We start from the raw sequence: 15,279 nt of genomic DNA, 5'->3' as shown, positions 1-15,279 counted from the left end.
CTTGAAAGCCTCCAGGGATGAAGCGCCCAGAACTTGCCAAGGCAACTTCTGTTCCCCGGACAAATTGGGGAGATGGAAATCCCCCTCCCTCACGGAGAAACACACACGCCTATCCAGCGGGACCCCCCCAGCTGTTCTGACAAGGGGGCTGTTAGGTCAAAGGCCCAGGTGGGAGCGGCTTGGTCCCTTCCCATCATGGAAAGCCTCAGAGAAATAATGTGCAGAAGTCAATCAAGGAGACGACGCTCTTCTGGGCGGCTGGAAGAGGCTGCCTTTTCTTGGGGGGAGCCAAAGGCACCCACCTCTCTGGCAATCCTGTGGGCTTGGGGGACCCCGGGACCTGAGCCCCTTCTTCTCCCCGGGGCTTCCCTCGCCCGCCTCTGATCAGCCTCCCCGTCCATTTCCCTGCCATCAACACCTGGAAGCGATGGGGGTGAGGAGGTTGGGGGCTGCCCCTGTCTTGGGCAGGATGGGTGGACTCTGTGCTGGTCATTCAGGGAGGCCAAACGGGCTGGCTGGAGCTGCTTTGGGGGCAAGCAAAGACAACCAGCATCCACAGAGAGGCAGACAGGCTGGGCCTTGAATGAGAGACTGTGGGGAGAAATGGGCCTTCGGTCTCCCCTCTCTCTGGGCAGAGAAATGGGGTCCACGGGGCGCCAGGAAGCAGAGGCTTCGTATTCTCTCCCCTTCTTGGCCGCTGTCAAAGAGCCGGGGTGATAACGGCCTATTGGAATAGCTGCGGACGAGTTTTCATTGCCGTTTTCTAAAGATGCTTCTAATTATGGAGTCAGGCTATATCATTAATCATTTAACTACACATTTGCTTTGGAAAGAAAATAGAGTTGGTTCTTCTTCATCTGTGTGTGTGTGTGTGTGTTTGTGTGTGTTTTAAATTAAAATTACAAAAAGATTAAACACAGAAGAACATCCCTCTGCTATTGCCAAAGCAACGGAAGGGACAGAGCTGTTCATGAGGAGGTCTTATGCAATCCCCCCCCCGCCCCCGTGCCCTCCCCCCCCCCGTCCCCCGTCCCCTCCGTCCCTCTGGTGCCTCTGTTTATAGGCTGCTTTTGTGTTTTGGCCTCCGTGAGTTGGAGTTGAGCCCAAGCACATCCTGTTTTTCCTCCCTTCTTCTTCTCCCTCCGTTTGCAGGCTACTTTCCCCCAAGTCCTCTGCAAAACTGCTCTACGCCAGATTGAAGGTAAAACTATAAAAGCGAATGAGAAGGTTGGTGGGGCCCTTGCAGAGCCGGAGAAGGAAGCGGCAGCTGAAAAGGGGAATCTTTGGATGTCGGTGAAGAGGGACCTGAAACCGATTCCAGGGGCTCAGCAGCCTTTGTCCAAGAAGGTCCCAGGTCCGGTGCTTTCACTTGGGTGGGACGGGGTCAGGCTGGAGTTGTTCCTGCCGTTTCTGTTTGGGCAGAAACTGGCGGACAATTAACTTAGCAATTCATTACAACCAGGAACTTTTCACTCTCCAGTGTGGGATTTGTCCGCTTCAGAAGTGAATGCTTGTTCTTGTTTTTCCTCATGGTCGTATGTTCATTTTTCTGACTTTTATAATTTTCAATAAATCCCTCAGCTGGGTATGGAAATATTTGCTTAAAATTTCAAGAAATGTCATGCATTGGGTTAATTTTTTTTTTTTTAAAAAGTCCTCATTTTCCAAATCATTCTCGTTTCCTGGGCAGAGAATTAAAGGGGCATCCAGGTTTCATGTTCGGCTGGATCTTTCTGAGGAAATTACGTTCTGTGCTCATTACTTTGGGCTCCACAGCTGGAAAGGGCCACCCAAAGGACAGTTGTCAGGTACTGGAAAGAATCAGATGAGTTAACATTTTCTTCATCTAAGGTGCTAAAAGGAATGAGTTAAACTTTTAATACTTCTTTTGATATTCTACTGCCTGCTTCTGGGCCGCTGGTTTTAGTGGTCAAGAAACAACTGGACAGAAGGGTGCTGATGAAGGATGAAGGGCAAAGGAGGTGTGTGTGTGTGTGTGTGGTCTGTTTCAGTCCCTTGGTCTCGTGGACAACCTCTTCCTTCTAAAGGTTTGGGGACACCACACCCTGTCGTGGTGAACTGCACAAGCCCCACCTTAACTAGGAAAGGCTGGGAGGGAGAAGCAACACGCGGTAATATGCTAAGCCACCAATCTAAAACCTGCTGCTTACTGAAGCAACTGCCTGTTGAGTTAATACAGTTGCTGGATGTGTGGCGTTGTGACTTGTCTTCCATGTTGTTTGGCTTGATCTCCCTCCGTCCGAAAAGAAGCAGAGCGGTAGGGAGGAAAAGGCTGCAGAAGGAGCCCCGCCAACTCCCTGCTCCCCTGTCGGCCCATTTGGGGCCAGGGTAGGAAGGACCCTTGTCCCTTTCTTCTCAGCCTAGCGAGGCGAAAGGGAGGCGACCGACGAGCCGGACAAGGCCAGCCTGTTTAGTCTTCGGAAGCCTCCCATCGCTTTTCTCCTGAAGGGTTGGTAACAATAATGACAATAATACCAAATCACTGGATAATGGAGCCTCGGCTATTACCCAGATGAATATTGTAGATCAGTGGCGGCTAAACTTTGGGGGCTCCTATGCCAAAAATTGTGTGCTTGCACGCGTGCGCACTCACATGCCAGCACCCAGAAGGCAATGCGTGCCCACCCAAGCCCCCCGCACATGCGCGCGCAATCTTCCCCCCGCCCCCTTACCTGCACTGCTCCCCCCAGCTGATTTTCAGCCCATTTGAGGCCTTTTTCAGCCTCCCAGAGGCTTGAGGAAAGCCTCTGCAGCCCGTAAAATGAGCCTGTTTCGTCACTTCCGGCATTTCCAGAAATACAGGAAGTGATGAAACAGGCCTATTTTCCAGGCTGCAGAGGATTTCCTCAAGCCTCTGGGAGGCTGAAAAAGGCCTCAAACAGGCTGAAAAATCAGCTGGGAGGTGCACGCATGTGCAGTGAGGTAAGTTTGCCTACGGCTTGCGTGCTGGCACAAATGGCTTTGCATGCCACCTGTGCCACGCGTGCCATAGGTTCGCCATCACCGTTGTAGGCGATGATGATGACAGACCTTTTCCTGTTCTTGGCAGCTAGTTGCAAGAGATGAAACCACTGGAGGAAAAGATCTTCTTGAACATTGGGGGGCTCCGGTACGAGACCTATGCCAGCACCCTCCAGGCTTTCCCTGGCACCAAGCTATGTCGCCTGACGGAGCCCCAGGCAGCCGCCACCTTTGACTATGACCCGGACACCCAGGAGTTCTTCTTTGACAGAAGTTCCTGCCTCTTTGAGGACGTGCTCAACTACTACAGAACCAAACAGCTCCACTGCCCTGACCTGACCTGCAAGTCAGCTCTGGATGAGGAGCTGGCCTTCTGGGGGCTCAGCAACGCCCCCCTGGCACCCTGCTGCTGGCAGAAATTGACCATCGCTGAGAGGCAAAAGGAAGAGTATGGCATCCGGGAGGAAGAGCAAGAGGTCGCTGGGCTCCTGGACCAGGCGGGAAGGAACCAGGGCGCCTGGAGGGGCCGATGGCGGACCAGAATCTGGGCCATGTTTGAGAAGCCCTTCTCCAGTTTAAGCGCAAAGGTCAGCTGGCGGTTTGGGGAGGGGGCAGCATGTGCTCCTTGCAGTCTGGCCTGAGTGGTTTTCTCGGCCTCCCGGGGCTTACGGGGCCACGGGGCCGAGGCTAAGCCAAAGGCACCCACCCGTTTTCTTAGCATGAAGCAGCCGGTCTCCCTTTCAGAACCGTGCTGAGTCCTTGGTCCCCCTGCAGGGAGAGTCCACTCCAAGGGCAGCTGGGGGGGGCAGCCATTTGGTGTCATTGCTCCTCTGGCCTCGAAGACCTGCAGGAGAGGCTCAGGGTTGAAGATCAGGGCACGTCGAGTGCCAATCTTGCTGCCCATTATAATACTAGCAAAATAGTAGGCATGGCGATTTGATGGGGTGAAAATCAACCTGTTAAGGATGCAATGTTGACATAGCCTCCCTCCGGGCTCCTCCAGTGCCTCATCTTTTTCAGACAAAGCTGGCCAAAGATGGGTTTAAAAAAAAAAATTCTTCCCCAAGTTCATGTGCAGAGAAATTGGGCAGACATTTTTTTTTATTCTGAATTTTTCTAGGGGAAGGAGGAATTCTCCAGGGAGTGCCTGGGAGGAGGCCCTTCCTGAGATTATGGATGGGAATGAATAGAAGGAGGGCGGGGGGAGGGGGGAACGAGATGTTAGAGAGGGGCTATTCAGACCTTTGGCCAGCCAGTTTCCAGGTATGACAGGAGCCCCCCCCCCCGGTGAGTTTGGGGGGGAGGTTTCTGGCAAGGACTTTTTCTCAAGGTTGAATTATGAACGCATTTTAAGAGAATGAGGGGGTCACATCCCCTGGGGTTCTAGTTTCAGGCAGTTCGCTCCTATGCCCTGGATTCAGAGAGGGGATTGGTCTGCTAAAAGCTGAGCCCCTTTAACTTAAGTCGCTGGCATAGCTGGCATTTAGGCACAGGATATTTGCACAGCCGTCCTGATATTCAGGAATATCAGGGTGGCGGGAAGGTAAGATGAGCGGCGTATATATTGGATTGATAAAGCAACTTGTCCGTCCTCCTGTCTTCCCCTCTTCCCCCTCCGCCCCCCCTCCAGGTCTTGGCTGCTGTGTGTCTGCTCTTCAATATAGGGATTTGCTGCCTCTTCATTGCCAAAGCTTTCGAAGACACCCATTTTCTCCCGGTTTACATCCTGGAAAACCAGACCAATCCTACTTCAGTCCTTCGCACCGAAACTCACGGTTTCTTTTATGTCAAGCCGCTTTTCCTCCTTCGCTTGGAACTTTTCTGCGTCCTCTGGTTCATGCTTGAATTTCTTTTGCGACTCCTTTCCTGCCCAAAGAAGAAGGAATTCCTCCAAAGCCCACTGAACGTGGCCGACTTTCTCTGCCTCTTCCCCGTTTACATCGAGTTTTCCTTGCATGGGCATCCCGCAAGCCATCGGCGTTTGTTATTCTGGCTGGACTTTTTGCGTGCCTCGTACTTCTTCAAGCTCTTGAAGGTTCTCAAGCTGGTGGAGACCCCGCTGATGCTGAGGGTGCTCTCCTACACCTCCCGGGCCCTCCTCAGGGAGATCATCACCCTCCTCCTCCTTTTACTCTTCGAAATCCTTTTCTTCGGTTCTCTCTGTTATTTCGTGGACGTAATCGAAGATAACGCAGATACGCACTTTGTGGACATTGGCTCAGCTTTCTGGTGGGCGCTGGTCACCTTGACTACTGTAGGTTATGGGGACATTGTACCCATCTCTCTGGTTGGTAGGATGTTTGGCGCCTGCGCAGCACTCTGCGGTGTCCTGACCATTATCATCCCGATTCCCTTCTTCTGTATCAAATTCCAAGGCTATTATGATGCGGTCATGGTCAAAGAGAAGAGGAAGAGACAAACGGTTCCCTTGCCATCATGATGGATGGACAGGATGCTTCCAGGGTTTGTGTGTGTGTAAAAAGGTGTTTGTACCTCCGGACTGCTCCTACTCATTCCCCCCTGCACCGTGTGTCTTCCCATAGGAAAGGTCAAGGCTCCCATAAAGCCATTCTCCTTCTTCTCCACAGCGGGCATGATCATCCCTATCAAAGTCTTATTTTCAAAATGTTTCAAAGTAATTTTGTAAAGCTGGCAAATAGCAGCCTCTTTCCCCATAGGGGCACAAGCTTATTAATTTGGAGTCTGTCAAAAAGGTTTGAGCATGGCGCCTTCCTTTCCAGCAAGTATCCTTATTGGCTGAGGATAAGAGAAAGGCAGACACTGGTTGGGAAGGCTAGCCTGGGTCGGATCAGAACTTTCAGAGGAATGTAGCAATAGCACTTAGGCTTATATACCGCTTCATAGCACTTCATAGCCCTCTAAGTGGTTTACAAAGTCTGCCTCTTGCCCCCCCCCCCCAAAAAAAATCTGGGTCCTCATCATTATACCAACCTTGGAAGGATGGAAAGCTCAGTCAACCTTCAGCTGGTGAGAATTGAACTGCCGAACTGCTGGCAGACAGCAGAATTAGCCTGCAATACTGCATTGTAACCACTGCACCACCACGACTCTATCCAGGCAATAGGGCAGGGGTGGGATACGACAGGGTTAACTACCGGTTCGGGATTGATGAGGTTCGGTGATTTATGATGTGCTTCCCTGCACGCTGCGAGCCGCGCGCTTGTAAATCATCATCAGCACGCTGCGTGCAGAGAAGCTGCCTTTGAAACAGCCCTCTTTTCCCGCTTTTTTAACTGCAGCTGTGTCTCGTTCAGCAGCTGAAGTTGAAAAATCAGGAAATAAAGATCAGGTAAGAGCTTGGGTGGGCGGGTAGGCAAAAACATCAGCAAATATAGAACAGGTTCTATGTCTGCTGCTCTTCAGAGCTACCAGTTTTACAGAGGTGGACAGAACCGGTAGAATCCCACCCCTGCAATAGGGCATGTATTGTATGTTTGCGAGTTTTAAATATTGCATTATTGGCTACTTTGGATTCCTCCTCGTGCATCAGTAGGTTTACCAGGCTCTTCGTACACCTCTCATACAACTTGATTTTTCTTTGCTTGTTTTTGGCATATTAAAAGACCACCAATAAACTTTCTCCTGCCCACCTAGCAAAAAACAGGCAAATGCGAGTAGCACTTTGACGGGAAGGTGCCATGTGCCTCGGTCTACAATCAGGCTGACCACATGACCACAGAGGTGCCTTCAGACAACACTGGCTCCCTCAGCTAAGAAATGGAGATGAGCACCGTCCACTGGAGTTGGACAACTGGACAGGGAAATCCTTGACCCTTTTTTTACAGTAACCTTTGAAGCAGTTGTATCTTCTTTCAAGAAAATCTTATCACTTATAACATTTTTGAAAATCTTTTTAGAACTCTGGAAATCTCCGTGAATCTCTTGGGAAAGCGTTGGCAGAGAATTTCATTAGGCCACCAAGAACTGCTCCTGCAGTGACAGTGGACAGTACATCAGGGTGTCTGCAGGAAGGCAAAAAAAAGTCAAGATGATGTCCACAGTCTGGAGATCATCTTGGGACATAAAAAGGACAGGGCCGTAATGACGTGGCTGTGGCTGCTATCTTGACTTTTTTACACCCCGACAAATGCGGACAAACATGCAGTATATTATAATATAAATAGAATTATATTTTAACAATGGAAATATTTTAGATAGCCTGCAAACTATGTAGAACATATTAATAACAATGTCCAATGAAACTAGTCTTTTAAGAATATTTGTAATGAAGTTGGAATAATTGTTCTGTAACCTTGGCTAGTCTGCTGATCATTTACTGTCCTTAAGATGTACTAAAAGATGCATAAATATATTGATCAATTCCTATTTTCTTATTCCACATTTTCTATGTAATCAATTTTAGTTTTTAGATTTTGTAACATAGCTCTCTAATTAAAAAAAGCATGCAAACAGAAACCTACCATGTTCTACTGATCTATTTAAGTCCATAACTGTCCTTTCTTCACAGCCTTCTTCACAGCCTTCTTCACAGTTCTACTGACCCAATTTCTCTGCCCAGAGAGATGGGAGACTCCCCCCCCCCCACAAGGGCCACATGTCCGATCCATTTCTCCCCACCATCTTTAATTCAAGGCATGGCCTATATCTGCATCTCTTTGGGTGCCAGTTGTGTTTGCTCCCTCAAACTCTTTGCTAATCAGTTAGCAAATGTAGGTAGGAAACATACCACAGTAGTAATGGGAGACTTTAACTACCCTGATATCAACTGGGCGGTAGCAAGTGGGAGATTGAACAGATTCCTAACCAACTCAGCCAACAACTTTGTCATCCAAAAGGCAGAGGACGGAACTAGCTCTGCTGGATCTAATTCTTGCCAATAGAGAAGAAGGGATAGAGAGAAATTGCCTCTTGAAATTGCCAGAACTTTGGGCAAGAATGACCACATCATATTGAAATTCAATATAATGCAAACGCAAGCAATAGAATATCTTCCAACTAGTGTCTTAAACTTTAAAAGAACTGGTTTTCACAAACTCAGAACCTAAGAAAAATTCCATGGATAAAAATTCTGATGGGGAAAACAACTCAAGAAGTGTGGAAAACACTTACGAACACATATGTTCATAAAAATATGATCCCCAGTCCAATACAAGATGATTGAGAGAGAAAAACAAGAAATCCAAGAAGAAGCCTGTATGGTTGCACAAAGATCTCTGATAAACTGAAAGACAAAAAGAAGTACAAAAAAGTGGACAGAGGGATACACAACTAAGACAGAATATCAGCAGGTAACCTGAATCTGCAAAGATGAAGTCAGGAAAGCAAAGGCTCAGAAGGAACAAAGATTTGCAATGAAAGTCAAATATTTTTTTAAAAAAAGTTTCATTCAACATATAAATAACAAGAAAAAAGCCAGTTGGTCCATTAAAGAGAGAAGACAGCAAGGAAGTGACAGGCAACACAGAGAAAGCAGAGTTGCTTAACTCATTCTATGCATCGGTCCTCATGCAAAAAGAAACCATAGCCTAACCTACTAATAACATAACTGTAAAAGACAAACTAGAAACAAAATTTAAAATAAGCAAAACAAAAAAAAAATAGTAAGAGAGCACCTATCTGATCTCGATGAACACAAACCACCGGGACCTGATGGATTACACCCTAGAGTTTTAAAGGAGCTGGCAGAGGTCATCTCAGAATGAAACCCGCAAGTGAGGTCACCTGCTGTCTTGGAGTTCAGGATCATCCCTACGCGGATGACACCCAATTACATCGTTCGATATCAAGGGGCCAGGGAGGCTGCTGGGCTGGAGGCTGGGTGGGGAGGAGCCCCTTTTACTCAGTCCTATCTGGAGGGAGGGGCCATGGCTGTTTGGCTCACCAGGTCAGGGCATAGGCCCACCTCGATCTTGAATGAAGTTCCAGGTCCCCATCCAAGGGGCGTGTGTGCACGTGCACTTTTTGCGGGGTCTTCCTGGACTCACAGCAGAGCACCGGCTGCAGCCGTGCCTCGGCCGGAGCCTCTTCAGGCAGCCCCCCCATGGGCTGCTCATCCCTTGGCTTGAGGGCTGCAATGCGCTGCGATCGTGACTCTGAGTTGGAGCACAATCTTTCTTTACCAAATGGCAAATTACTCTGAGAGTTGCATCGTTTGGATCGTGATGCCATTGTGCAAACGCTGCAAAGTATGCCACGTGCGTTATTTTGTTGTTTGCATCACAATGTTGTGTCAATTGGTGCAACTTGCCTGATTTGCACCAAGTTACTGGAATGACATTTAGCAGAAGTTTGTGACTAATGGACAGCCCCCTCTCCCCCCCCCCCCAAACTGGCCTGTTAAAGGGGGACGGACGGACATCTGCAATGTAAGGGAACATTCCGGAGGGGGACGAAGCCCTGGAACCGGTTCAGGGTTGTAAAAGAGCTTCTTTTGTTCATCTGGGGGAGGGGAGGTCAGACAGGGAGCGTGAAGTTTGGCCAGACGCCGGTTCTATTTCTCTCTTCGGCTGTGGGGTCCTTTTGGGGTATGTGGCTGTGGGTGTCTTTGTTGCATAAAAGCCCTATTGAACTGAGCCAACAACTCAACAGCTAACCTACACAACTGGGATCCACAGGGATCGTCCCTTGATCCCATCCCTCCAATTCGACCCATCCAGACTTCACACTATGGCTGCAGCAATGTGTGTGTGTGTGTGTGTGTGTGTGTGTGACAGAGAGAGAGAGAGAGAGAGAGAGAGCGAGAGCGAGAGCGAGAAAGAGATTGCATAACATCTTCTGAACAGCATATTCTGTCCTTCCTTTTGTCTTGGGAGTTGCCAGGATTCCTGTTCCTGGAAGTCGCGAGCCTTAAACGTTGTGCAAGAAAGAAATGGAAACAAAACAAACGGAAACGGCCAACCCTTCTTCCCGGGGTTTCTTCTTTCTGCCCAAACCGAAGCAGCTAAAACAACACTCAGGCTTCCCAGCAGGGGCCACACAGCTGTCCGGAGCCCCTGCTGGTCACTGGATTCACAGGGGGTGGGGCACAGAAGCACAGAGCTTGTCCCTGTGTTTCCTTGTGGCGGGATCCTGCCTTGCATAGCCCCCACCCGCTGTAAGAGTCCTTGCCAGCCACTCCTGGGTGGGATGCCCTCCCAGCCTCACCCCTTCCCTGCAGGGGTTGGAAAGCTCTTTTCTGCAGCTCCCGAGTGACCCCCCCCCCCGCCTCCCCAGCCCCACAGATTGTGCCACTGAAATTCTTCCGGAAATCAGTGCCTTAAATAAGGACCGATTCTTTTCATTTGGGGTAGTTCTCGCCAAAGCTATTTAATTAACGAAACCAAGAAGGCCACGGATCCCGCTCCCCCCCCCCGATTGTAACTCCACGCCTAGGAATGAGGTTCACTTTGGGAAGGGAGCCCCAGAGTCACTCCGGGAGGGAGGGTCCGATCTGGCTGAGGTCCTGGAGCCCAAGGAGAAGCTGTACAATGCAGCCTTGGCCCTCAGCACCTCCCGGCTAGGAATTATGCAACGGGCCTCTTGTTTCCTCCATATAGTTCTCCCCATTTCGTGGAGGAGAATTCGTTTTAGAAGCGGCCTCTCAAGGGCTGGGTTTCAGTCCCTAATGCTGAATGACAGGGGACACTCACGGGGGGAGTCCATCAATTGTCAGATCTCGGCATCATATGTCACATGTTCCGAGAGAACACACACACAAAAAAACTTAGCATGTGTAAAGATACTATTATTCTTAGACACAAACCTAATCAGTGTTACTACATATAAATTCCATCTTATGAATATTGAGATAAAATTACAACAAATGTTTTAGGACAATGTAACATTATTAGCTGAACATTATGTAAAAAACTCTTCACTAATATTGAAAGTAATACCCCCATTTTCCACACACACACCCCAAAAAGAGCAAGAGAAAGAATACCTAATCCGACGTGTACAAACCTAAGAGTCAGCGCAGGAGATGACCAGGCTGAGCCCAAGGTAGGGGTCAAAGTGTCATCCCTTTGGCGTTGCTGTCCTTCCTAAGTGAAGCCTCTCCCCACCCGGCTTAAATTCTGTTGACTCTTCCTTAGGGCCAATTGAAACACCTGCGCCTGTCCTTAAAGAGGAGGCTCCTGTGGTCAGGATGCTGGGATAGCAATTGGCAGGCCCCATCCGAGACCCAGTTATTGCTGCGGGACGCGGGGACCTCCCATCCCTCGTCTCAGTTGGAAAGCGGGTGAGCGCGAGTAGGTAGGTGGTACCACTTTGGCGGGCAGCTTAATGGGCACATAAAAGGAGCCTCCAACTGGGTGTCCTCCAAGCACCGGTGATGTCCCTGCTAATCCTTTCCACCCGGAAGCGCTTCTGTGCTCCCGATGTGACCTCGGAGAGGAAGGACCCGAAGCACCCCATCTAGGTACTCGGAAGTGGCAGGAAACATCCAAACCCTCCAGGATCTCGAAGAAAACTCCTCCAAAGCAGGGCTGTCAATTTCACTGAGGGCCAAATCAGGACTACGGCTGCCCTCAAAAGGGCCAGTTGCATGTGAGACTATGGCAACTCTCAGCGGCTGGGTGGTGTCCCTCCGGCGTCCCTTCAAACTCTGCTATTCTGTGTTCATTTGGGATTGGACTGGGTGGTTTCTTTTTCCAAGGACGCTTTCAGCTCTAAATTTCAGCTCTCCATTTCTAGCTTGAAGCGCTTCACTTGAATGGAAAACCACGAGGAAATCTCTCATACCTGAGGATCAGACCGAGAATTCAGAAGAGACCCACCAACGATACTTCTGTATTACACCCAGGAATCAAGGACGAGCATTCAGCTGCACGCCGGCTGGGGAAGCCTTGCCAAGGCCTCGGCGACACAGCAGCTCCAGGGTGTTGTGGGAGCAGGTGGCCGTGGCACAGGCGGTTAGTCCCTTCCGCCCCCCAGGGCAGAAGCAAGCAAGCAATCTTTCCTGCGGGTGGGGTGGGGCTCAGATATTGCAAGAACAGGGACGCAGCTCCTCCCTAATTATCGAGTCCTCCATTTTTAACCCCAATTGAGCCCAAATTTTCTGTTGCTGAGGCAGGGGTTCAGTGAGTTTTGCCCCGTTTTATGACTTTCCTTGCCACAGTTGCTATGTGAATCGCTTGTTGTTAAGTTAGTAACATGGTTGTTTCGTGAATCTGGCTTCCCCGTTGACTTTTGCTGGTCGGAAGGTCACAAAAGGGGAACGAATTACCCCTGGACACTGCATCCGTCATTAATACGAGTCAGTTGCCGAGCATCTGGATTTGGGCCACGTGATTGTGGGAGGTTGCAACGGTGGTGGAAAAGGCTCGCAGGTCATTTTGTAGCTCCAAACAGTCCCTAGGTGAACATTTGCAGGACTACCTGTGCCACCTTTTAAAAAATCTCCACGTTCCCTTCCAGTCCGACGGAGAGGAGGCCTTTGCCTCGAACCTCTGCAAAAGATCCCGCAGGGGGCACACTAAGACTACGGGCCATCTCAATGACAAGTCAGAAGCCCTCCCACCACCGACGAGAGCGTTAGTCGCCGTGGAAAGGCAGCGTGGAAATGAAGGTGTTGCCCAAAGAGAAGCAGCTGCAACATTGCAATGCTCTGTTGAGTGCTCACAAAGAAGCAAAACTCTGGGTTTGTGGCGAGAGCTATTTAAGGTGCACCCTAAATGGCTGCCACATAGAAAGGCCTCTTTGCAAAAGTGCACTTGGGGCAGCTATTAGGAACTGCAAGGTTTCATTAAAAAGAAAAAGAAAAAGGAGCCTGAAGAGGCCCCTCCTGATTGCTCTGAAGTTCCTTCAATTCCTGTGGGTTGGTACACTCCCCAATTCACTTTGAGCACCCACAGAACCACGCCTGCCTTTGCTTTCTTATCAGCTCCGTGATGCAGGAGAGAGAAGCCTGAGGAAGCGTGGAAGGGGAGAAGGGGAGCTCTCCCCACTTCCCTCTGCAGCCGTGGAGGGCGGTGGGCTTGGGAAGTGGCTTGGGCAGGGTCCCGGGGTGCAATACTCCAGCCGCCAGGAGCAGGCCCCTCTTATCTTTCCCATCTCCCATCGGTGAGCTGGATTGGGGGGCTGGTCCCGAGGGCCACAAAGTGAGTTCCGGGGGTTCCTCATGGTCAGGACAGCTAGGATTCAGCACTGCTACCCTGTGCTGGGAGGACCGTCCAACTCGCCGTCTGCCCTCTTGGGCCAGGTCCATCCTCTGGGAGGGTGTTTGAAGGAATCTCCCTAACAACTCACGGATTCCTTTTTCCATGCTGGAAACAGAAATGTTCTCTGGCATACGAACCAAAGTCTCCATTTGAAGTTCTAAGTATTCAACGATGCTGATTTTGCAGGGAAAAAGGAATCAACAACCACTCAATATGGGAACATTTTGGATAAACTTTGTTAAATAAACTTGCAAACACTATTTGTTTTTCTAGAATAAAAAGACCAACACAGCTAGAGGCTCCACGTCTTTATTTCCAAAGAAACCTTCTACGAATGAGAACGATTCAACGGATTTTAGGAGAGGCATGATACCAGCAGCAAGATATTTGCCTACTGTGGTTGAATCCTTGTAAGAATTTTGGAGCCTTGTGCATGCGCTTTCTGACACACGGTGTTGCAAACCAGTGCAGCATGTACACACAGTGCTCCCCTTCACGGTGTGTGGCCTTAATATCCTGAGAACAAACTTATTATGTCTTTTAGATCACATTATAGGGTTTACCAAGTTATGAAAACCCAGGCAATTGTGACATTGTATAGCAGATCAAGGCAGCAGCCTTGGGACTTAGTCATTGAAAGCATCTGCATAACACCAGAGGATTCTCACAACTAAAAATCTAAAGCAGGAAGTCTACATGAGAGTATCTATTTGCACAAATCCTAAAGAGTAACAAAGTCATGGGGAAAGAGGCTAGCGCCCTAGTGACCTGCAAGGTGCATGCTATGCTTGTACTCCTGCCTGGGGAAGACTCAAATGACACCTGCTCCAAGCGCAAACATCTGCTTGCTAGAGGAGAGAGTGGAAGCCCATCTACCCACTCTGCGTCTCATCCAGGAAAATGAGGAATACCTCGGAAAGGCAAGTCTATTCGAACTAAATGCAGAGAGGAAGAAACAACTACAAGGAAAAATGGCGGCATGTCACTCAGAGGACCAAAACCCAACCCAACCCAAGAAGACTGTCCCCACCACTGGAGCTGAGCAATTTCATATCCTACCCCCTGGAAGAAAAGACGCAGGTAGCTGCAGTCGGGTCTTCATCAAGGGCTCCATAATACGAAGTGTCTCAGACTGTCACAAAGAGAAAAAAGGGACTAATTGGTGACTCACTTCTCAGAGGAACAGAACCAGCCATTTGTAGACCGGACAACCTACATCAAGGGTTGACTCCCAGGTGCAAATATGTAACAGAAAGGCTTATTCAAATAATCAAGCCCACTGGTTATTATCCCTTTTTCTTTCACTTGGGGAAGAAAGATAAAACTAAAAGACCCCCCCAAATATATCAATGGCTAGGCAAGAAAGCCAAATAGGTAGGAGCACAGACGGCGTTTTCAGCTGTACTTCCAGCGTGTCAACACCCAGTGAGGGAATGGAAGCTTTTAGAAGGAACCCACTGGCCCAAGAGATGGTGCCTTGGGAGAACTTTGGATTTCTGGATCATGCATACATTAACTAATAACAGAAAAGCAGAGTTGGAAGGGACCTTTGGAGGTCATCTAGTCCAACCTCCTGCCCAAGCAGGAGACCCTATATGAGGGGTCTCCAACCCCCAGGCTGCAGCCCACTACCAGGCCTTGAGCTCTTCGAAACTGGGCCACTAGGGTGTCTCATTTCATGGGGTGAAAATTAATTTTTGCCATTTTTTTTTCAGTGAGGGGTTCTAAAAATGTTTTTACACCAAGAATTCAATTCTGCTGTTATTTTTGCAATTGCACAATATTTAGCTTGGTAAATCCATGTCTGATCATATACCCCCCAAAATACTAACTTTTATATTCTCAAAATTACACCTTGTGCTATAAAAAATAAAGTTTTTTTCCCTGTATGAATCTTACCCAGCTAAGCAAAAAACAATCCTTGCAATCATAAATAACATCAGAAAAGAAATTATCTGAGTTACAAAAATGTTGAAGGGAGTTTCATCAAGCCTTGTTTTGATTCGTTCTTCGCCATCAGCCGCCAACTTGCTTCTTGGCCTCTGACATAATAATCCTCCCATTTCTCTTGTGTCTCCACTCTGCTTGCTGCCTCTGTGACCTGTTTCACACATCCCTCTATTGACTGGGCATGACAGGGCCACTGTGGTCCTTGCATTGGTTCATCAGCGAACTT

General features: G+C 49.0%; 2 protein-coding genes across 4 annotated transcripts in view; one reads left to right on the top strand and one right to left on the bottom strand.

Moving 5' to 3' along the window:
• LOC113453015 (adrenodoxin-like) overlaps positions 1-15,279 on the bottom strand; it is a 216,979-nt gene that overhangs the window by 101,025 nt on the left and 100,675 nt on the right. The window lies entirely within an intron of this gene.
• Positions 1,049-7,419, top strand: LOC113437893 (voltage-gated potassium channel KCNC1-like). Of its 3 annotated transcripts, none has more exons than XM_026703095.2 (3): positions 1,049-1,201; positions 3,071-3,569; positions 4,613-7,419. In XM_026703095.2, the coding sequence occupies exons 2-3, from the start codon at positions 3,084-3,086 to the stop codon at positions 5,420-5,422; spliced, it is 1,296 nt and encodes a 431-aa protein (XP_026558880.1). In that variant the 5' UTR covers positions 1,049-1,201; positions 3,071-3,083; the 3' UTR covers positions 5,423-7,419. The 3 variants fall into 3 exon arrangements, with proteins under 3 accessions (XP_026558880.1, XP_026558879.1, XP_087797020.1); XM_026703094.2 differs by lacking the exon at positions 1,049-1,201 and adding an exon at positions 1,221-1,354; XM_087940894.1 differs by lacking the exon at positions 1,049-1,201 and adding an exon at positions 1,565-1,808.

The sequence above is a fragment of the Pseudonaja textilis genome, chromosome 12 (assembly GCF_049901715.1).
Source record: "Pseudonaja textilis isolate UNSWEBS1 chromosome 12, rPseTex1.2, whole genome shotgun sequence".
NCBI lineage: Eukaryota > Metazoa > Chordata > Lepidosauria > Squamata > Elapidae > Pseudonaja > Pseudonaja textilis.
The sequence above is the reverse complement of the archived record's forward strand: the minus strand, read 5'-3'. Positions and strand labels throughout refer to the sequence as shown.

Excerpts from the sequence above, each read along its gene's own strand:
- LOC113437893 (XM_026703095.2), top strand. The coding sequence starts at position 3,084 with ATGAAACCACTGGAGGAAAAGATCTTCTTGAACATTGGGGGGCTCCGG. Across the intron at positions 3,570-4,612 it reads TCTCCAGTTTAAGCGCAAAG|GTCTTGGCTGCTGTGTGTCT; the intron begins GTCAGCTGGCGG and ends CCCCCCCTCCAG.